The sequence below is a fragment of the Vulpes vulpes genome, chromosome 2 (genome assembly GCF_048418805.1).
Source record: "Vulpes vulpes isolate BD-2025 chromosome 2, VulVul3, whole genome shotgun sequence".
Taxonomy (NCBI): Eukaryota; Metazoa; Chordata; class Mammalia; order Carnivora; family Canidae; genus Vulpes; species Vulpes vulpes.
In genome coordinates this window covers 26,724,900-26,747,662 of record NC_132781.1, presented here as the reverse complement: position 1 = coordinate 26,747,662, position 22,763 = coordinate 26,724,900, and the positions used below count along the sequence as shown (strand labels likewise).

Sequence of the window (22,763 nt, the reverse complement as noted above, 5' to 3'; positions counted from 1 at the left end):
ATGGAGCCTACTTAAAAAAACACAAACAATTGTTAAAGACCTGTTGTTGCTTCTTCTTATACCATATCCATGTCTGAACAGATGGGTATGCTATTAAATAAAAATGTGGGCAGCCCTGGTGGCTCGGCGGTTTAGTGCACCTTCAGCCCAGGGTGTGATCCTGGAGTACCGGATCGAGTCCCACGTCAGGCTCCCTGCATGGAGCCTGCTTCTTCCTCTGACTGTGTCTGTGTCTCTGCCTCTCTCTCTCTCTCTCTCTCTCTCTCTCTCTCTGTGTCTCTCATGAATAAATAAATAAAATCTTAAAAAAAAATAAATATAAATCTGGTTGGGGGAATATGTTTATGTGCCATAAGTAATTGATAGTGATGAGTAATGAATAATCATTTTCATTGACATTCTAACCTTGGTAAAAATTGAGGATTGTTAAATTGAAGTATGTATAAAATGAATACATGTATATAGGGATACCTGGGTGGCTCAGCAGTGGAGCGTCTGCCTTGGGCCCAGGGCGTGACCCTGGAATCCTGGGATCTAGTCCCACATCAGACTCCCTGCATGGAGCCTGCTTCTCTCTATCTGTGTCTCTGCCTCTCTGTGTCTCTCATGAATAAATAAATAAAATCTAAAAAAAAACAAAATGAGGGGCTCCCGGGTGGCTCAGCAGTTGAGTATCTGCCTTCGGCTCAGGATGTGATCCTGGAGTTCTGGGATCTAGTCCCATATTAGACTCCTGCATGGAGCCTGCTTCTTCTCCCTCTGCCTGTGTCTCTGCCTCTCTCTGTGTCTCTCATGAATAAATAAATAAAATAAAAAAAAAAAACAAAATGAGGGGCTCCCGGGTGGCTCAGCAGTTGAGTATCTGCCTTCGGCTCAGGATGTGATCCTGGAGTTCTGGGATCGAGTCCCATATTGGACTCCTGCATGGAGCCTGCTTCTTCTCCCTCTGCCTGTATCTCTGCCTCTCTCTGTGTCTCTCATGAATAAATAAATAAAAATCTTTAAAAGAAATGAATATATGTATTTTTTAAAAAAATACTGTAAAGTGAAATTTCATATTTTTTCATATTTATTTAATAAAAGTTAAGAAATTTTCCTATAGAAAAACAACCTGACATCTTAATTTCAGGTGAAAGGTACAATAACTTTTCTATAAAAGTTATAGAGAATTCCTTCAGAGAATGATACTCTAGGAAGAAAAAGAGATCTCGGGGAAAATCTTAAAATATTTTTTTTTTTAATTTTTTATTTATTTATGATAGTCACAGAGAGAGAGAGAGAGAGGCAGAGACACAGGCGGAGGGAGAAGCAGGCTCCATGCACCGGGAGCCTGATGTGGGATTCGATCCCGGGTCTCCAGGATCGCGCCCTGGGCCAAAGGCAGGCGCCAAACCGCTGCGCCACCCAGGGATCCCCTTGGGGAAAATCTTAAATACCACATTGGAGTTGGGCCTGTCTAGGACTAAGGGTGATTTCACTTACAGCACGACAACTTTTTCCGTAGGAACCCCTCCGTCAGTCATAAGCAGCTTCTTTCCTCTGCCCTGTTAGGCAGGCTCCTTTTATTTTGCTCTTCCTCAAGGAAGGTTTATGTAATACACATAGAGCTGCTTCAAAATATGGGTCTGTCTACTCTAGATCACATTTTCCTGTGTTTATATGTCTGTACTAGAAATGCCATTCAATTAGCAATTATAAATAGCTGTCCATTGCTAAAGAACTAGATATCCTAAAGGTAAATTCTGGGAACCTTCAGGGAAAGGAACTTTGAAGGATTTAACCTTGTCTTTTCACTATTACAAGGCAGGTAACCTTTTTTATATGCACCCAAAAAAGTTGTTTATTTTTTTATTTTTATGTCTTTTTGAAGATTTAATTTATTTATTCAGGAGAGACACAGAGAGAGAGAGGCAGAGACATAGGCAGAGGGAGAAGCAGGCTCCATGCAGGGAGCCTGATGCGGGAGTCATGGACTCCAGGATCACGCCCTAAGCCACAGGCAGATGCTCAACCGCTGAGCCCCAGGTGTCCCCTCAAAAGTTGTGTAAATGGCACTTTAATCAAACACATTATTTGCTGCTTAAGATAAACTTGCTATGGCTCTTTTGTTTTATTTTTTTAAAGATTTTGTTTATTTTAGAGAAAAGAACAGAGGGAGAGGGAGAGGAGGAAGCAGGTTCCCAGCTGAGCAGGGACCCTGAAGTGGGGCTCTATCCCAGGACTCCAGGATTACAACCTGAGCCAAAGGCAGACGTTTAACCAACTGAGTCACCCAGGTGCCCCATGGTTCCTTTTGTAATATGCATAACTGTTCTCTCTCTATTCAAATTCAAAATTTTGTATCAAATACTGAATTTGCTTAAAAGAAGATATGCCTTAAAGAAGACAGTGGAGGAAATACAAACATTAAGCAGTTGTGTGGCACTTGGGCAAACTGTGTATACACACTCTTATATTAATCATCAGAAACTTGAACCTTGGTCTTACATCAGTCAGAGCGTTTTTTTTTTTGTTTTTTGTTTTTTGTTTTAATATTTTATTTGTTTATTTGATATAGAGTGTGAGCACAAGAGCAGCAGGGAGAGGGAGAATCAGGTTCCCCACTGAGCGGAGAACCTGATGCAGGGCTGGATCCCAGAACCCTGGGATCATGACCTGAGGTGCAGGCAGACATCCAACCAACTGAGCCACCTAGGTGCCCCTCAAGGAGTGTTTAAGTGCATTCCTTTTTTTTTTTTTTTTTTTTTTTTTAAGATTTTTATTTATTAACAGGGAAGGGCACAAGCAGGGGGAATCGCAGGCAGAGGGAGAGGGAGAAGCAGGCTCCCAGTCAAGCATGGCCTGATTCGGGGCTGGATTCCAGGACTCTGGGATCATGCCCTGAGCTGAAGGCAGCTGCTTATCTGACTGAGCCACCCAGGCTCCCCTAAATGCACTCTCTTTCATCCTCTGACCAGACTCCATCATCTACCCCCATTTTAGAAATTGAAGTTTAGAAAGGGAATATGAAGTGATTTGTTCCAAATTCCATGCTAGTATGTGTGACTGGATTTGAACCTAGCTCTGTCATATTCTGTTGCCTATTTTCAATAACGCTTTTAGGTTATGGAATATATGAGTGTTAAAATTAAAAGCACTAGAAATTTTTCTGTGCCTCTTTGCTTCTGGCATTGCAACAACCTTAAGAATAGTGGCCTTGCAGGTATAGATATATGGATGATTCTTGGGTGCATATGGAGAGATTCATGGCCAGCACAATTAAAGGGATCCTCATGCCATTTTTCTTCAAAACCTCACTTATTGCCTTACTTCCCAGCTTGAGCCAAGGTGACAGTCGACCTCTACTGTGATTTCTTTATGCAGAGGGGAGTAGAGATTTTCCAGACAGTGTGTTTGGGATTCTTCTTTAGGACTGCCAACTGTTTGTTACTGAATTGACTCCTGAATATGTGTGAATTAATGTACATAGCTGAGACAATGGAGAGGTGCAGTTATGAGATCTGGAGGGATGACGCTGGTGGACCCAGCAGTAGATTATCTAAAGTGTGCCCTCTTTTTTTGCTGTCTCACCTCTCTCTTTTCTGTCTGGCAGCACTGATTATGCCTGCCATTTACTTTTTTTTTTTTTTAAGCAGAACTATATTGTGAAGCTCTATAATTAAAGTTAAATTTTTTTTAAATTAAAAATTTTAGGGATACCTGGGTGGTACAGTGGTTGAGCATCTGCCTTTGGTTCAGGTCGTGATCCCAGGGACCTAGGATCAAGTCCCGTATCGGGCTTCTCGTGTGGAGCCTGGTTCTCCTTCTGCCTGTGTGTTTGCCTCTCTGTTTCCTGTTTCTCATAAATAGATAAAGTCTTAAAAAAATTTTTTTTTACATACAGTGTATTTTTTCTACTTTTGGGTGAATTTATAGAATATAGTGCATATTTTATTTCAGACGTCAGGAAATGCTTTAGGGTGTGGGGTTTTCTTGTGGGTGTGAGGAAGAAAGAACAATGAGCTTATAGCCTGCCTAGAGAATTGACTAAAAGGGCAAATTGAACCAGTCCCTAGAATGCTTAACTTCTTGACCGGCTGAGTCAGAGGGAGTTCTGGCCCTAAAGCCAACTAGCTAATGGCAGAACACAGCTGATCCTTAACTAGCTGGTCAGATTGAGCACATTAACCTTAAGCTGGAGTCTATAAAATTGTAATATTGTGAGGATTAATGAAACAGTTGCTGTCAGTGGACTGGCTGACTTATGCCCAATAAACGTTAGCTATCATTTTGTTATTATTCTTTACTATAAAGTGCTAGTTTAATTGGGCTGGAACCAGGACACCTGGGTGGCTCAGCGGTTGGGCATCTGCCCTTGGCTCAAAGAGTTATCTCAGTCCCGGGATCGAGTCCTGCATCAGGCTCCCTGTGAGGAGCCTGCTTCTCTCTTTGTCTGTGTCTCTGACTCTGAGAGGCCGAGCAGGGACCCTGACTTGGGGCTCTATCCCAGGAACCTGAGATCATAGCCTGAGCCAAAGGTAGACACTTAACCGCCTGAGCCACCCAGGTGCCCCATATTTTATCATTCTTTCAATGAAATCTGTAGGCACAAGAAATAAACATCTTGGTATTAAATTCCTTAATTAAATGGAAAGTGATATTTACTCTGAATCCTTTGTAAAATAGAAAAGATCACACATAAGGGTATGGTCTCCCATGAATAAATAAATAAATAAAATCTTTAAAAAAAATAATTGGGTTGGAGCCAGTTTCGTTATATAGACCATTTTGGAATGTTAGCATATTATATCTGGGATATATTATTTGAAGAAGGGGTCAGTCTTTTGAAGAAGATTTAGAATTCAGCATTTTATAAATTTAAAATTAATCATGTAAGACAAGAATCAGTCTTTAGAATGTACTATTTGGGGGTAGAACTGATTCTATATTTGCATGTATAATTTTTGTTTTTCTATATTGAATAAATAGAATATTGTAAAGGCAGTCTAAGAAGTTTCTGTTTTCTTCATCTGAGTATTTAAGGAAACTTAGATTCTTTCATCTGAGCTAATCAGTTGCATATAATTACTATCCAGTATATAAGAATTCAATTTAGGTTTTTTTTTTTTTTAATTTTTTATTTATTTATGATAGTCACAGAGAGAGAGAGAGAGAGGCAGAGACACAGGCGGAGGGAGAAGCAGGCTCCATGCACCGGGAGCCTGATGTGGGATTCGATCCCGGGTCTCCAGGATCACGCCCTGGGCCAAAGGCAGGCGCCAAACCGCTGTGCCACCCAGGGATCCCCAATTTAGGTTTTGCAAAATCTTTTGAAAATTGAGTTGATATCTATTTGGCTCAACTATCAGTTTGTTATTTTAGTTTCATTTTTGTTTTTTTTTCCTTAAAGTTCCTCTTGATTCAAGAAAAAAACAGTTCAGTATTGGGACACCTGGGTGGCTCAGCGGTTGAGCATCTGCCTTTGGCTCAGGGCATGATCCTGGAGTCCCAAGATTGAGTCCTGCATCGGGCTCCCTGCATGGGGCTTGCTTCTTCCCCTGCTTGTGCCTCTGCCTCTCTCTCTCTCTCTCTCTCTCTCTCTGTCTCTCATGAATAAGTAAATAAAATCTTAAAAAAAATTAAGTTCATTATTTCTGACATGCTGACACAAAGACAAAAACTGTATTTCTGCAAATATGTTTTTTAATTGGGGGGGTAAAGAGAAAATTTGTAAATTTAAAATAGAGGGTATGTAAATTTAAAATTTTTAATGCCTTTACATACCATTTCCCTGTAATTCTACGTTAATTTTTCTTAGTCTGATACAATTCTTATTTAGATAGTCTTAATTGGGAAACAGCCTGTTTAATTCTTTTTTTTTTTTTAAGATTTTATTTATTTATTCATGAGAGAGAGAGAGAGAGAGAGAGAGGCAGAGACACAGGCAGAGGGAGAAGCAGGCTCCATGCGGGGAGCCCGATGTGGTACTGGATCCCAGGTCTCCAGGATCAGGCCCTAGGCTGAAGGCGGTGCTAAACCGCTGAGCCACCGGGCTGCCCTGTTTAATTCTTTTATAATGTTTGATTTGATAGACTTACTTAAATCATGCATCAGTTAAGCTTTTTGTTTATTTGAAGTAAATAACACTTTGGAGATTTCATTTTTTTGCATACATACAGGCCAAGTAAAATTTCTCCCAACAAAAGTGTGCTTTTTAAAAGTTTTACAGATTTTTTTCAAGATCTTTCTTTTCATTTATCCTTTTAACATGCTACAGTGCATGTTTCAAGTTATATTGAGATTGAAATCCATGTTCATACAGGTATAGTTTAGAAACTTCTATAGATGTTCCATGCCTTTTTAAGCATTCAGGGAACATTCAAAATTTTTTTTCCTTAAAGATTTTATTTATTTATTCATGACAGACACACAGAGAGAAAGAGGAAGAGGCAGAGACACAGGCAGAGGGAGAAGCAGGCTCCATGCAGGGAGCCTGACATGGGACTTGATCCCAGGTCTCCAGGATCACACCCCGGGCTGAAGGTGGCACTAAACTGCTGGGCCACCAGGGCTGCCCGGAACATTCAAATTTTAAGAATTCAAAGGATAGTCCCAAGACAGTCATCAACTTTTTCTTGTCTACTTACCAAATTTACGTTCTTTTAGATTGCTAACATACCTTTTCTTATTCTTTAAAATTCATTTTTTCTTAATCATATGTTAGTATCTAGCAAAGGCCTTTTGAATTTATGATGAAAATCTGTTGCATTTTACATGTTTTAATGCCAGATTTAGGTTTCTTAAAAGTGGAACTATAGATTACCAAAAACTAAATAGGATTATAGAATTTCTTGGCAGTTTGTATACTTGATATTCCTGAAGCTTTTACTTCCATATTCAGCTTGTCTATCTTATGGCTCCTTATCCAAGATTTAAAATCAGAGTGCTCTGATGGGGTACTTGGCTGGCTATTGGTAGAGTATGGGACTCTTGGTTTCGGGGTTATAAGTTTGAGCTCTATGTATTTAAAAATAAAATCTTTAAGAAGTAAATAAATCAATAAAATCAAAGCACTCTGATTTTTCATTTTATTTGCTATTAGATGATTACATTAAATGATGACACCAATATATTAACAATCAAACAAAAGAGAAAATATTTTAGCTTTTTTTTTTTTTTTTTTAAAGATTTTACTTGGGGATCCCTGGGTGGCTCAACGGTTTAGTGCCTGCCTTCCGCCCAGGGCGTGATCCTGGAGTCCCGGGATCGAGTTCCATATCAGGCTCCCTGAATGGAGTCTGTTTCTTCTCCCTCTCCCTGTGGCTTTGCCCCTTTCTCTCTCTGTCTCTCATGAATGAAATCTTTTTAAAAAAGATAAAGATTTTACTTATTTGAGAGAGAGCGTGCCTGCTTGAAGGGGGTGGGGGGGCCGAGGGAGAGGGAGAAGCAGATTCCCCGCTGAGCAAGGAGCCTGACTTGGGCCTCTATCCCAGGACCTGAGCCAAAGGTAGACACTTAACCCCCTGAGCCACCCAGGTGCCCCATATTTTATCATTCTTTTAATGAAATCTATAGGCACAAGAAATAAACATCTTGGTATTAAATTCCTTAATTAAATGGACAGTGATATTTACTCTGAATCCTTTATAAAATGGAAAAGAAAAAAAAATGGAAAAGATCACACATCAGGGTATGGTTTCTTCTCAAGTTTCATGTTAATTTCTTTTTTGGTTTCCCATTTTAGGGAATGGATTTCTCAAATGCCCTTTATTATTGGTAGTCTTTTATCACCTCCTCCCCAATGCCTGTGTCCTAACTTGTGTTATTTATGTTAAAATTATAGCTTTTAATAATGTCACATATTGTTAAAAGAAGTTATCACTATGCTAAGCAACATGTTGGGTACTTCTTTGGACACCAGTGTCCTTAAATGAATGTAAGCATTTGCATATATTCCTTTGCTGCTAAAATTTTTTTCAACCGTAGTATTCTTTTACATGGAACTGTGAGTGTCTGGTAAATAAGAAATTTCTACTAAAATGTTCCTTATTAAAATACTGTTTTTATTTCAGATATTAGCCTTAAAAATTTGCATATTTTTTCTTTCTTCAAAATAGATGATCCATAATTATATGGAACACTTAGAAAGAACAAAACTTCATCAGCTCTCAGGGAGTGATCAACTAGAGTCCACAGCTCATAGTAGAATTAGGTAAGCTTTGTTAAACATTTTGCCTTGAGAAAAATCGAAATATTCATCTGTTTATTTCTGTTTCTCCCTGTTCTTTAATCCTGGAACAATAGTTAGGCTGATTCAAAAGCTCTCTCTCAGAAAGCATGGTTGGAATGCTATAGGAGAGAATAGCATAGAAAAATAGAAACAGCCCTCGCTATTGAAAAGGTAATTCCTGAGCCATGCCATCTAAGCAACCTATCGAGGTATTTTGATTGTTTTGTAATACTTAATGGAGATTATACTAGGTTTAAATTTTTCTGATTTGTGGGAGTGCTGAAAATTTTTCTTTTCTCCTGTATAATTGGTTTAAAGTCCTTTTTGTTACGGAGAGGCACGTTCGAAAGGGTTAGACTTCTGTTTGATGTAGGAGTCTGAATAAATTATGTAGATCTCCCAAGCATTGTAGCCAATGAGCTAAGCCAGGACTCTTAGTGGAGAGGAAAATAGTTAATAGGCTCGCTGTGGCTCTGGATTGCTGCATAAATGCTAGGAGCAGCAGCTCTATGGTTATGAGGTGGGGAGAGCAGGATGACGTCATCGCTCCGGAGCTGCTGCAGGATGGAGTGGAAAGCTGCTGCTGATGGCATTGTTTTTGTGGCAGCAGCTGAATGACAGATCCTCACTACAAAGATACCCCTTTGGCCCCTGTGTAGGCCTCCTGGTTCGGGTGTTTCACCATGCCAGCACAGCGCCATGAGTCCTGGATGCATGCTGCTGTTTGTGTTTGGCTTTGTTGGCGGGGCGGTGGTCATTAATTCTGCTATCTTAGTATCTCTCTCTGTTTTGCTGCTTGTGCACTTTTCTATTTCTACCGGTGTGCCAGCTCTGACGCAGAACCTACCAAGGATACTCAGGTACTCTAGTCTCTCTTAGAAGCCCCTGTTTAGTTGGTTTTTCTCAAATTTTCAGCTTCACGGGTCTGCTCGTAACCATTTCTGTTGCAGATTGAAACAATGGAAAATGGCCTGAAGCTAGGATTTTTTTATTTTTATTTATAGTAATTTACAGGCCATTACCTAGGGATACGGCTTTGTCTTTGGAAACTACGGATTTAAGAAAAGGATTTTCCTATTGTACTTACGCAGCAGTACAAGGTCAGTGTGGTCTTGTTTTAGGCAGTGTTGAGAGAGTAAAAGGAGAACAAAAGTAAAACAAGGGGTCCAAGTTTATACTACCTCTGTGTTTAGCATCTGAGCATTTAGGGGCCAGTATCTTTCATGCTGAGACTTGTAGCCGATTAGACACAGGCCGTAGGTGTTTATTTTTTTCAGTTATCCTTCGACTGAATGGACATTGTAGGCATAATTTTTATAGTTTTTGATAATAACTCCTGGGAACTGACAATTCAAATATTTTCTTACTGAAAAAATATATTTTAAAGTGAAAGAATTTAAACCTTTTAGGGCAAGGAGTACGTTCCCCCCATTATTTACACATCAAAGTTGTGAAAGCTTTACAAAGCCTATTCACTATTGTTTTGTCAGATGTTGCCCTTTCTTTGTAGACTTGGGTGACAAATATCCGTGCCTGTTTGTGAAGGTAGTCATTAATCTCTGGAGCTTTGCTGCTGCTCTTTCTACTCGTACCCTGTAAGAACCATCTTCTACATCTTAGATATTTAAGGGTTGGGTATCTTTTGTTTTCTAACTCCTCAAACTAAAGGCATCTCATTTGTTCAGATTTCTGCATTGTGCATGGTTTTAAAGGAAGGTTTGTGGTGTCTAGATTTTATTATTTAAATGTTTACTTAAAATACTCAACTCGTGGATTTAGATAAATTAAGATGAATTAAACTAATAAGTTCCTTCAGTGTTTTCTTTTTATTCATTGGTCAGTTTGTGTTTAACATTAGTTTAAGGCCCAGAAGTTAAATGTCATCTATGATCTAAAGTTAGATGCTTGGTCATTTATTTTCTTTCCTGATTTTATAAAAATTTGAAGAAATCTTACTACTTTTGTATATTTAGTACATAAAAGATTTGTTTATATGTATATTTAGGCTTTTAGGTAACAAAGACCTTCACTCAAGCATATGTAATATTGAAGATAAATTTTAAAGGGCTGTCTTAGGTTTGGGTTGTGTTTGAGATGGCTTTCTGCTGTGCCATTCAGGGCCGTGCAGTGGGTAAGAGGCTTTGGAGCTGGGCTGCTTGCCTATAAATGCTCTGCCACATGTGAGCTGTAGGACCTTTGGCAAGTTGCTTAAAATCTCTGTGCCTCAGTTTCCTTCTCTGAGATTCTTACCCGTCTGGATGGTTTTAAAAATCAGTGTGAGATTATTATTTTTAATTTAATCAGTTGCAAGATCTTTAATAAACCAAACAAGTAAATAATTTGCAGTAACTTATGCACTCCATTTTTAGCAGAACTATTTTCCAGAGCTCTAGCTATTTTATTAATAAAATACCTTATTATTAAATTCTGAAAGTTTTTTGACACAAAAGTTGTTGATAACCTAATGAAATAATGCCAAATTCTTCAATATTAAGTTGTCAAGAAGTAGAGAGGTTCCAAGGAAATGACATGAGCCTTGGAGTGCCACAGGGCTGACTTTGAGTCCCATCTCTGTGGATTCCTGGTGCTTAATTTCTCTAAGCCTCACTTTTCCTAATCTGAAAACTGGGGAAATAATCCCTGTTTCCTTATGAGAATTGAATGAGATAACGTAAACAAACCACCCTTCTTAGTGCTTGCCAAATGGTGAATGTTGAACAATCTTTTTAAAATTTTATTAATGGTTATTTGTTTTAAATGTCTATATTGCCAAGAAGCTGTTTCAAAAGTAATTGGGAATTTATTTATACACAGGTTACATTTAAATAACCAATTAAAAATGGAATATATGGAACTAAGGCAGTGTTTAAAAGAATATACCAAGGATTCTGGTAGTTGAAGATGGCATAGTTTCTAGACAGTGGCCTCATATTGGAACATATTGAAACCACTGGTGTTTAAACCTGTTACTTGATGTTTTTCCAAATGTATCCCATTCTTTGTTTTTTTCTGTGAGTTTCACTGAAGTATTTACATTTAATATGTAGAGTACTAAACATGCATACCAATAGACTGTAGGACTAAACGTTCAACTTTCAGGGTTTCTTTTTAAAAGTAGGATTGATTTGTGTAATTACACGTCTTCCCTCTCCTCAACTCTCATGAAACATCATTAAAGAAGGAGAGAAGACATGTATGTATTAATATTTTTTTCCAGAGTTGAAACAGTGACCCAAAGCACCAGCACCTTCTTGATAGTCTCTGAAAAAAAAAAAAAAACTCTCCCTATAGAGCAGTTTCTAAATGATTAATAAAAACAATATAAAGAGGTGTGAATCCTCCTTGTATTTTGGATAAAGCAGGCTCATTTAACAACAGTGGAAAAGCAAAACTTGGCTTCGTGGCAGACTTTTTCCTCCAGTAGTTTTAATAATTTTCCTGTATTTGATATGTGTGAAAATGAATGGATGTTGTCTGTCATTCATATAGGAAGATAATTCTAATGACTGGCCTGTGTTTTGATTTCTGTTAGCAGTGTGATAGATTTGCATGACATTCGTATTATCTTTCTGCTTGTCTTTGCTTTTTGGGTTAGAGAGCTTTCCATTAAACTATCCCATTAAATTTATTCCCTTTTGCTTAAGTTATTAAGATATGTTAAAAAATAAGTAAGTCATTTAGTAGCTCTTAGACTCTTAGATTTTTGGTTCCCAAAATACACCCGCCCCCCAACTGAGGGATAAACATCAGGCAACAACTTTTTATTTTGTCAAGTATGAACATTAAAACAAAATTTGCATCATTGTCACCATCATTTGATGAAAGAAAGGAATTTTAAAATCAGAGAAGCAGAAAAGATGAAGAGAAAGGTTCGTCATTCTCAGGAAAGAACAGGTTCTAGGATATATGGAAATGTGTAGGTGTACAATAATATGCCCTATATTATCCAGTAAGGATGTAATAAATAATGTCTTTTTTCACTGTAGACTTAAGAAAACTTTATTGCTGAACCAGCATTGGGGAATAATTGGTCTAAATAGAATAGCTGAGTAGTTACTTTAATTTTTGTCATTTGGTTGTTATAGAAGTTCATAGACACAAACTTAAATTTGTTATTAAAATCTAGCCTTCTGTTGTGATTTTCCTAAATCAAATAGGTAAAGTACCCCAAGTGTAAAGAAATGATGAATAATTAACTGTTAGAGAAAAGTCCTGTTTTATTTCATTGTGCATACATACCTTTAACCAAATGCAATCTCTCAGTCCTTTTCCTTCACCTAATCTTTAAGAAGGTCTCTGACAGTTTTACTAATCCTTCTGATTGTAGTGAAGAATAGAAAAGCATATCCTTTGTGTTAAGTGAGGGCACATTTCAGGTGGCTTAAGTTTCTTGTTATAAAAATGAGCTTACAGAATAAAAGACTTTTTTAGTAAAACTGAACATTTTCCCACTTTTATTTATAACCTCAGTGTGTTTCTATTCTAATTTACATTCTTACCTGTAGAGGTAGCAGTTCCAGGAGGCCCCAGACCTTTAGTGTCTCTTTTCTTGCCAGCTTCTACTTTTTTGGATTAATGACCCAGGACAACCTCTTCATAGGCTGGTTTCCACCCCCTAAAAAGCCATTTGATTTTTAATCTGTGCATACTGAAGGATATGTTTCTTGTTGAAATTCTATTATTATTAAAATTGTAACTCTTGTTCACTGAAATTTCCCACAAAGCATTGGAAACTACAGGGTTTTTTTTCCTCTTTTTTTTTTTTTTTTTTTCTCTTGAAACCACAGTTTTTTATAGAATTTTTTTGGCCTCCTTGTTTGGAAAAACTGACAATGGTTTTGTCACATGTACTGTGATGGAAAGGAATGCATATATTTGTTCTGTAGAAAAAAACAGCTTTCCTGCTGTTAAGGATTAAAATTCTTTTGAGTTCTTTTTACCACTTAATCAGTAGTCCTGATTTAGATTATACATAGATTTTCCTTTAGGCAGAAAACATGTACCCTGAAGAGGGTTGGGGATTTGGGAAGTGTAGAAGGAAGGGTGGGATTCACTTCCAAAGGAAGAGGTTGCTAGTTTTCCTTAGGGCTAATGTAAGAGTGAGTGAAAATGTAGTTTTTGTCACTGTGAAACCAGACCACAGACTGCTCCCCGGGGAAGGAACTCATCAGTACCTACAACATTTCCTAAACATTAGTTTACTACTTTTCTTAGTTAATTTCTTGTGGCTAATTTGAATTTCTGAGACTGTCCTTTTTTTCCTTTGATGAGTCTACTTGTTTAGATAGGCAGATGGTATTCTTTAAGAGTGATTATTCTAAAACAGTGACAGCCCAGGCTTATTACTTATAGTCATGATGAATAAAAATTAAAAGGAATGAATGCATGCTTAATTTTTTCTCCCCTCTTCAATAGAAAAGAACGTCCTATATCATTAGGGATTTTCCCGTTACCTGCTGGAGATGGATTGCTTACACCTGACACCCAGAAAGGTGGAGAGACCCCTGGATCAGAGCAATGGAAATTCCAAGAATTAAGTCAACCTCGCTCTCATACCAGCCTGAAGGTAAGCTTCATTCTGCTGAAATCTTCAATTTACGTTGTATAAGCTTTCTTACCCAAATTGAACTACTAGATTAACTAAAACAAAACAAATGCATTTTATTTGTATACATTTTTATCTTGTAAAACTAATGCCTTTTATTTGTTTATTTTTGCCTTTCTTTTAAATTGGAAATGAGCTCTTCCCAAAGAGTTTTTTTACTATTTTTTCAAGTTATATAGGAAAACAAAGTCAAGCATTGTTATAATCTTGACTTGTTATAATCTTGTCATTAGTATACTAATGACATGATTAATCAAAATTTCTCTTTGATATAGGCTATTTTGATATTTATTTGATCATACAAATTTTAGGTGGGGTAACTAGTGATCTTAATGATGTTTTTTTAGAATTGAAAATCATTGGTACTGGAAACCCTTGGTTCACTGTTGAAGTTTCATAATTTAGTAAGGCTTTGTTTTTTCTAAAAAAAAAAAAAAAAAGATTTTCTTCCTCAAAACCCTTCATAAAGCAATATCCAAAAGTGCATTGTGTTTAGCTCAAAAGCCCTGACTTTAGTTCTTTATAGATTATATTCTTGACCAAGAACATACTGTCAAAGAAATTATAAGTATAATTAATAGTATACTCTAATAGAGGGGAGATATGGTAATAGTTCAAAAAATATTTAAAATTGGGGCACCTGGCTGACTCAGTCAGAAGAGCATGCAACTCTTGATCTTGAGGTTGAAAGTTTGAGCCCCATGATGGGTGTGGAGATTACCTAAACAAATACATAAATAAACTTAAAAAAATTAAAATTATTCTAAATCTTATAAAGTTGATATTTATAAAGAATATTGATTATAAAAGAATTTATAAAGAATATTGATTATATAAGATAATGTTTCATTATCATAAAACAAATAGGTCACCTACAATGAATACAGGTAGATTACATCTTATCTCCTTGCTTTCTTTTTTCCAAAGTACTTTTATTATGGTCTAAGTGCTTAAAGATAGCTCTTATACTTTTAAAATACTAAGTCATTTACTACTTAATTACTTTGTCTCTTTCTCTCCAATCAGGACATAAAATCTATGTGGTTTACTTATTTCTGTATCCCCAGCACTTAGAAAAGTGCCTAGCACGGAGTAGCCACTCAGAATATGTTTGTTGAATGAACTATTTGTTTTAGATGTTAGGAAGACTTTTTTGGAATAAAATACACTCAGCTCTGGTAGAGGCATTTAGAATCATTTCATTGACCTTTGAAATGTGCTCAGAACAGTAAGCAATCAATATTTGATAGCTTTTCTCCCACTGAAAAGTATTTTTAACATTAAGACTGGCCTCACCTTTTCCCCTTCTCTTTTCCTTGTTGCTCAGTTTATTAGAAGCTAATCATGCACCTGCTCAATATCAGTCCACAGTGATGCTGCTAGGAAACTCTCTAATTCTTTACTCCTACTGCCACTCTGGCCTTTTTTTTTTTTTTTTTTTTTTTTAGCCTGCCTGTAGGTTTACTAGGTCTTTCAAAATACCCGTTCCTCAATTCGCCTACTTACTGTGTCCCTTTCCCAAAACAAAATTAAGTAGGAGGGATACTTTTAGTACATCAAAAATGTATACCATCTGGTTAACTATATTTTAATTATATTCCAAAAAGGAACCTCAAAGAGAAGATTATTATAATTCTCTTGTTGTTTAATCCAGTAACATGCTGTGACAGAACTTTACTGAAAGTTATAAACTGATTAACAGATTATTAATATGGACTTAAGCCAGAGAGGTATTTTTGTTTTGGTTTTGGTATCCTGCTTTAGAGATACTAAAGCAAGTATTTCCCAGAGAGTTTCTAGAATAAAAATCCTGTCCCTGTCTACTGTGTACATGGAGCCACTTAATGAGATAAAGGCTCAACATGTAGAAATTTCTAGGAGCAAAGTGGTACGTTGCAAAATGGCAAAAGTCTGATTTGTAAAGTATGTCTTTTTTTTTTTTTTGTAAAGTATGTCTAATAGTTAGAATATGCTTTGTTATTTACCTAGGCCTTTATCATAAACCAGATGTCATTCTCTAACTTTATGGAAGGCTAGGAGTTAGGTTTAAGAGTTCACTTATGGAGCCTGTCTCTTGTACCTATTGGTCTTTGTGTCCTTGTGTGATAGGAAGTGGGCTAGGCTACCTCTGATTTAACGTTTTCTACAACTTACATTTCTCTGCTGACCTAGCTGTATTTAGGACATGCTTTGCCTTTGTTATGAAAAAATTGAAGGTGAGAATTATAATTAACATTAATTTTACTAGCACAGTTTTCTGTGAAGTAAGGTTAAGGTGAAAATGTTCTGTGAGAAAACCATATGATGGATTATAACCAAGGAAACAGAACTACAGGAAGCTTCATGGCAGAAGAGTGGCAGTAAAGGGGATTTGCCAATGATTGTAACATTAGGGACCTTCTTTGTTGCTGTATTGCAAATTTCAAACGGTAAGAGAGTTGTAGTCAGTGAGGTATTATTATATCTTCAGGTACTGGAAAATCTTCCATGAATGAAGCATCTAGAAAAATGAACAAGTCTTTTTTTTTTTTTTGTATTTTTTAATTAACTTTTTAAAAAGATTTTATTTATTTATTCACGAGAGAGAGAGAGAGAGAGAGGCAGAGACACAGGCAGAGGGAGAAGCAGGCCCCATGCAGGGAGCCTGACGCAGGACTCGATCCCGGGTCCCCAGGATCAGGCCCCAGGCTGAAGGCGGTGCTAAACCTGTGAGCCACCTGAGCTGCCTTTATTAATTTTTTTTAAAGATTTTTATTTATTCATGAGAGATACACAGAGAGAGGCCAAGACATAGGCAGAAGGAGAAGCAGGTTCCCTGCAGGGAGTCTGATGCAGGGCTGGATCCCAGGACCTCGGGATCATGACCCGAGCTGAGGGCAGACACTAAACCACTCAGCCACCCAGGCGCCCCACAAGTTGTCTTTAAAAAGAAGTGTGTGTACATATTATTCCTCATATTCTTGTGGGGAAGATCAACAAACAAGTAAACAAATGATGTAATAGATTTCAAGTATTTTTTTTTTTAAAGATTTTATTTATTTATTCATGAGAGACACACAGAGAGAGAGAGAGAGGCAGAGACACAGGTAGAGGGAGAAGCAGTAGTAGATCGAGACCCAGATCGAGTGGACTCGAATTTGGGACTCCCAAGATCATGCCCTGGAACAAAGGCAGGCGCCCAACCGTTGAGCCACACAGGCTTCCCTAGATTTCAAGTGTTATGATGGACAGCTTGTGTGTGTGCCCACGCGCGCTTGCGTGCGCGTGCGAGAATGTATGTGTGAGATGTACTGTTTCAAAAAAGCAAGGTAAGGGGCTAAACAGTAAGTAGGGATGGATGTTTACTTTAGAGTGGCAAAGGAAGGCCTTTTAGGGGTGATTTGCACCCTGCATGCATGGTTGATGACGTAGCACCTGTAAAGGCTCTGTGGTGAGGACAAACTAGAACATTTGAGGAATGGTTGTTGTCACACCTCTCCTTTGAGATTTTTAGACGTAACTACTGTGCTGACATGCCTTTTTCTCAGGATTACCCTCTAAATATAATGGGAAATTCTCATTCCTACCCTACCTTGTAGCAGCATTTGACACATTTGAATACTTACTGCTTCTTGAAATACTTTTCTTCACTTTGCTTCCAGGACACCCATCCCCCTGTGGCTCCTGGACTTCTAAGTCATAGTTCCCTGGAGCTTAAAGTTAAGCCCCCCTCTCTACATAATCTGAGTAACTCAAGTTCCATGTCTGTAAATGCACTCCATACATTGATGTTCACAAATTTGAATCTTCCACTCTCATATTCTGAACTCCTCCACACTGCTGCATCCAATTACTTTGTTTTATAGTTTTCCCGTATGTATATATTTGTGTTCTGCTTAGATTACCCCTAGTGGAAACAGTCTTCTTTGAAGGCCAGTCAAAATGCCACAGCTTACGTGAAGCCTCATCTGACACCCCTGTTAATGGCCTTCTAGTTTAGAAATCACTAGAAAGCAGAGGAGTTTATATTGCATCATTAACAGAGATTTCTTACTGAGGGTGTTTCTAGTGAAACAGGTAAAAAGCAACTTGTGTTGAATCACCCAAGCTGTTCTGTTAAAAATGTATTATGAAAGTGCTAAAACTGGGAATGAGCAAAAAAATGTTAAGGTGGGGTTGTTCATCTAACTGAATTATATTCACAAATAAGCTGCCAAGAAAGAAGGCATTAGAGAAGAAAAGGCCAAGAGTAACCTGAGACAGTCCTTAAGAAGAATAATGAGAATAAGAACTTGCCCTACTAGATATCAAGGCTTGCTATAAAGGTGTGATTATTTACATGTTGTAGTATTGCATTATCTGCCCTTCCTCTTTCCTGCACAATTCAGTCCTGAAGCTGCTCTGTAGGGCAAAGCAAGGTTAAGCATCCATAGGGTGAAGTGGGGGTGGGGCTGGTGCACGTCTATAACCTGAGAAAGGTTTAGAGTATATCCATCTAGGGGTCGCCTGGTGTAGAGAGTTAGGGCCCCAGCAGTGTGAAGGACATCCATGCAAAGGGGCAGCCAGGCTTTAGGGTGTCAGATCTTAAACAGGATGATGAGGGCCTCCCCAAGCAAGGGCACTCCAGGCATAGAATGTGAGAGACCGAGCAGGTGAGGAGGGCCGCATCCACATAGAGTTGGAATGAGGGGCAGAAGATGTACAGGGAAAGAAGAGCATTGGGTGGAAGTGGCAGAGAAGAGAGATCGTAAAAGATTGTGGCCCTGAAAGTCAAAGGACAAGAGAGCTTTAGAATGGAAGCAGTTGTTAGCAGGGTCAGCTGGTATGGATAAATCAAACAGGATGAGGATTGAATTTGTCAATTTGTAGATACAGGTTTGAGCAGTCTGAGTTGCAGGACCAGTAATAGGAGTGAACAAGAATCATGAAAGGAGGAACTAGAAAGGGTCAGGACTCCAGACAGGTGGTTGTAATGGCAGGAGGGAAAAGGGTAACTTGAGTTGGCTGGTGGGAGAGGTACTCTTAGAGTGGGAGGCAGTGGGTTGTTTGTGTGCTTAGAAGAGTCCAGTAGAAAGAGGAATTGAAAACAAGGCAGTGAAGAAGATCATTGATGTATCAGAATTGTAGAGGCAGGGCAGGTGGGGAGAGATCACATACCCCAGCTATAGTTAAAATCTACTTTGTTGACGGGACATCTGTTTTTCCTAGCCCTTTGCTATTACAAACAATGCTGTAGTGAATTATACATAATTTTCTACTTGTATTTATGATTCCCGTAAGTGGGATTACTGAATCAGCATATATTTAAGATTTTGATAGATATTGCTAAATTACCCCCCCCCCCAGAGACGTTCTCTTACTAGTGGTGTTGAAGTTCTTCACTGCTTCACATGTTCAGAGGTCAGATAGCCCTTCCTTATGCCCAAATATGGGAAGAGAGAGAATGAAGTGTTTCAAGTATCATTTAAAGAATCCTATACATTGAATATTGATGCTCTTTTCTAGACCTTTGTATCAGTTTGCCAGCAATTTCACAGATTTCCATCTAGTTTCACATATACGTGTATATATACCTATATGTGTTTACTATCCGGCACATGCCTAAAGATGTATGTGTGAGTGACTGCATATTGCATATATACTCCCTCCAAATATTTTTTTCTTTGAAGAGTCTTCTGGGTTGGTGATTGTTAGTAAAATATGACTTTTAGAACTGAGAAAAACAATTTCAAGTTGGATGGATACCTACTTGTAAAATTTTAAGAGTTCTTTTAAAATCATATGAATTGAAATACTTTAGTAAAACTGCTGTGAGAAGCTCTTATTAGCACGGTTTGGTATGTAAAGCCAGTGGTCAATGTGTGCTGCATTCTTCAGGAGATGTGCTTAGCATACAGAACAGGAAATGGCTAAACAGAGCCAGCATTCTTATTCAGAAGAATTTTCCATCCTCCTCCATTTGTGGTTAACAGTTTAGTTCCTATTTCTTTAATTTTTCCAAATTTGAATTTCTGTAGTGGTTGAACCTTATTCCTGTGTCTTTTGTGATTAAAGGTTCCTATTACAAAATGTGTGTGTAATTAAAAGTTTCTGAGCAGTTAAAGCTCTTAATTTTTTAAACTTTTTATTTTGAGATATTTTCAACCTTAAGAAAAATTGCAAAAACAGTACAGAGAGTTCCTATAATACCCATCACCCATCACCAACAAGTGTTAACTAACCATAGTGTATACAATTATTAAAACTAAGACAGTTGACATTGGTGCAATATTATTAGCTAAGCTGTAGACGTGTATTTGGATGTTACCAGTTTTTCTACTACTGTCTTCTGTTCAGAATCCAGTCCAGGATTGGATTGAGTTGCACTGAGTTGCACGTTGCACTGAGTTATGTGTTCTTGGTGTCTTTCAACAAATGACGGTTCCTTAATCTTGGCCTTGAGGCATGAAGAGCATTGGTTAATTATATTGTAAAATGTCTGACATACTGTGCTTCTCTAATGATTTCTCATAATTAGATTGACATTTTGTATTTTTGGCAAGAAGATTGCAGAAACAACATACCTTAGTAGTGATTATTAACCTTGATTGCTTGGTTTAGCTGATGTGTGTTGGGTTTCTCTACCCTGTTAACTGTTTTTCCCCTTATAATTAATAAGGATCTTGGGGTGGGCGCCTGGGTGGCACAGTTGGTTAAGCATCTGACTCTTGGTTTTGGCTCAGGTCAGGATCTCAGGGTCCTGAATTTGAGCCCCACATCAGGCTCTGTGCTCAGCAAAAAGGCTGCTTCAGATTCTCTGATGTTCTTCGTTCCTCTCCCTCTGCCTCTCCCCTCTTGCTCTTGCACACACCTGTGCGCTCTCTCTTTAAAATAAATCAGTCTTAAAAAAAAAATATCTTGGTGGATATGCTTTGAGACTGTGCAAATATCCTATTTCTCTTTAAATTTTCATCTACTTATTGTAGTTCTGTCACTGGATTTTACAGTTATTACTGTGGTGTTCCAGTGGTTATTTTCTATTTTCTTCATCCATTTTATGTTAACTGGAATTCTTCTGTAAGGATGAGACCTTCCTTCCTTCCTTCCTTCCTTCCTTCCTTCCTTCCTTCCTTCCTTCCTTGAAGTTATGGACATTTGTTTTATTCTCTAGGTTATCCAATGCTATCGTTTATTTTATTGTGCAAATTGTTCCAGCTTCGGAATTGGGAGCTTTTTAGGTGGACTTCTGTATGCTTTCAACATGCCCCTTACTTTTTTGAGTACTTCCTTCCTGGCACTGTAAGATGCTCCCGGCTTTTATTCTATGTCTGAGCCCTGGTTCTTGTATTTAGGAACCAAGATCTAGGTACCACATGTGTTTGTTGCTTGAAATGTGATTGCTTCTAGGCTCTTTCTTTGATGCTTCTGTTGTATTCTCCATTCATTTATATTATATATTACCCAGGGATCCCCCCTTCTCCTCCTTTAAACTGTTTCTTAGAGATAGGGGAATGGAATTCGTTCTTTCTTAGGGGGAATGGAATTAGTTCTTAATGGAATTATTTACAGTGAGGTTTTTTCTTTTTGACATATTTACTGGATTGTATGTTGACCAAGATGCTACTGTATGTTGAGAATGAACATTGGTAAAAATCTAAATAATACAATTTGAAAATCATGGTTTTTACAGCTCATATTTCAAAGGTGGTTTCTTTTCAAGTAATTTGCTCAGAAGTATTTATTATTCTTATTGATATTTAATATTTAAGGTAGCTTTTAGAGTAAGAAAAATAACTTTAATAATTTCCTGTTAAAGACAAATTACCTGCTTTTTGCATTAAAAAATATCTGAGTGGGCAGCCCGGGTGGCCCAGCGGTTTAGTGCCACCTTCAGCCCAGAGCGTGATCCTGGAGAACCAGAATCGAGTCCCGCGCATGGAGCCTGCTTCTCCCTCTGCCTGTGTCTCTGCCGCTCTCTGTCTTTGTGCGTGTGTATGTCTCTCATGAATGAATGAATGAATGAATGAATGAATAAAATATCTGAGTGCCCACTATGCCAGAAACTAGAAATGCTATTACAGTGTTCTAGGAGTCCAAATATTTTATAAAACAGGGTTAAAAAACTTTTAACTGTTAACAGTTTCCTGAATTTTTTTTAAGATTTTATTTATTCATGAGAGACATTGAGAGAGAGAGAGGCAGAGACATAGGTAGAGGGAGAAGCAGGCTCCATGCAGGAAGCCAGACATGGGACTCGATCCCAGGTCTCCAGGATCACACCCTGGGCTGAAGGCGGTGCTAAACCGCTGGGCCACTGGGGCTGCCCCCACAGTTTCCTGGTTTTAAATAATATTGAAGAATCTAGACTAAAAAGTTTCTCCAGCCCTAAATACTACTTTTCCCCAGGCATTGTGAATAGTTGGTGTATCTGTCCTTCAGACGTTTTTCTTTTACATATGCAAAATAGGTAACACACTCAATATGTAAGATAAATGGCTAGGTGCTCTAAGTATTTTCCTGCTGCTTGCTGGTTTGTTTTTCATGAAAAAATGTGTGTTGGCAGTCTTTCCATTGTTATGTAGAGAGAGTGCCACCCAGTTCCTGCCCCCCACCAGCATTTGATAAATAGTTGATAAGGGTTAAATATAATAATAACCCAGAATCAAAGATCATATAAAAAAAAATTGAGAGGCAGTCTGATTTCTATAAAGTGAATCATGCCTTGCTAATCTGTGGCTTTTGAGAGAATTAACAGAGAGCCTACAGCCATATTTTAGGCTTTTCAAAGACTTTGATGAATTTCCAGAACAAGAATATTTAAAGCTTCTGGTTGCTTTGTGTTTAAGAGAAACACTTGTCTTCGGGTTTCTGGGTGGTTCAGTTGGTTAAGCATCTGTCTTCAGATCAGGTTGCGATCTCAGGGTTCAGGGATGGAGCTTGGTGTTGGGCTCTCTACTCAGCAGGGAGCCTGCTTCTCTCTCCCCAACCTCC

At 38.0% G+C, this 22,763-nt stretch overlaps 1 protein-coding gene across 15 annotated transcripts in view; it reads left to right on the top strand.

Moving 5' to 3' along the window:
• SPAG9 (sperm associated antigen 9) overlaps positions 1–22,763 on the top strand; it is a 145,008-nt gene that overhangs the window by 54,682 nt on the left and 67,563 nt on the right. For 8 of the 15 annotated variants that reach the window (XM_025995937.2, XM_025995936.2, XM_072747484.1 and 5 more), the window contains 2 exons: positions 8,097–8,191; positions 13,625–13,775. In XM_025995937.2, coding sequence (XP_025851722.1) covers positions 8,097–8,191; positions 13,625–13,775 — 246 coding nt within the window. Of the gene's footprint in view, positions 1–8,096; positions 8,192–8,636; positions 9,070–13,624; positions 13,776–22,763 lie in introns of those variants that run through there. The other 7 variants (XM_025995941.2, XM_072747487.1, XM_072747485.1 and 4 more) reach the window with 3 other exon arrangements.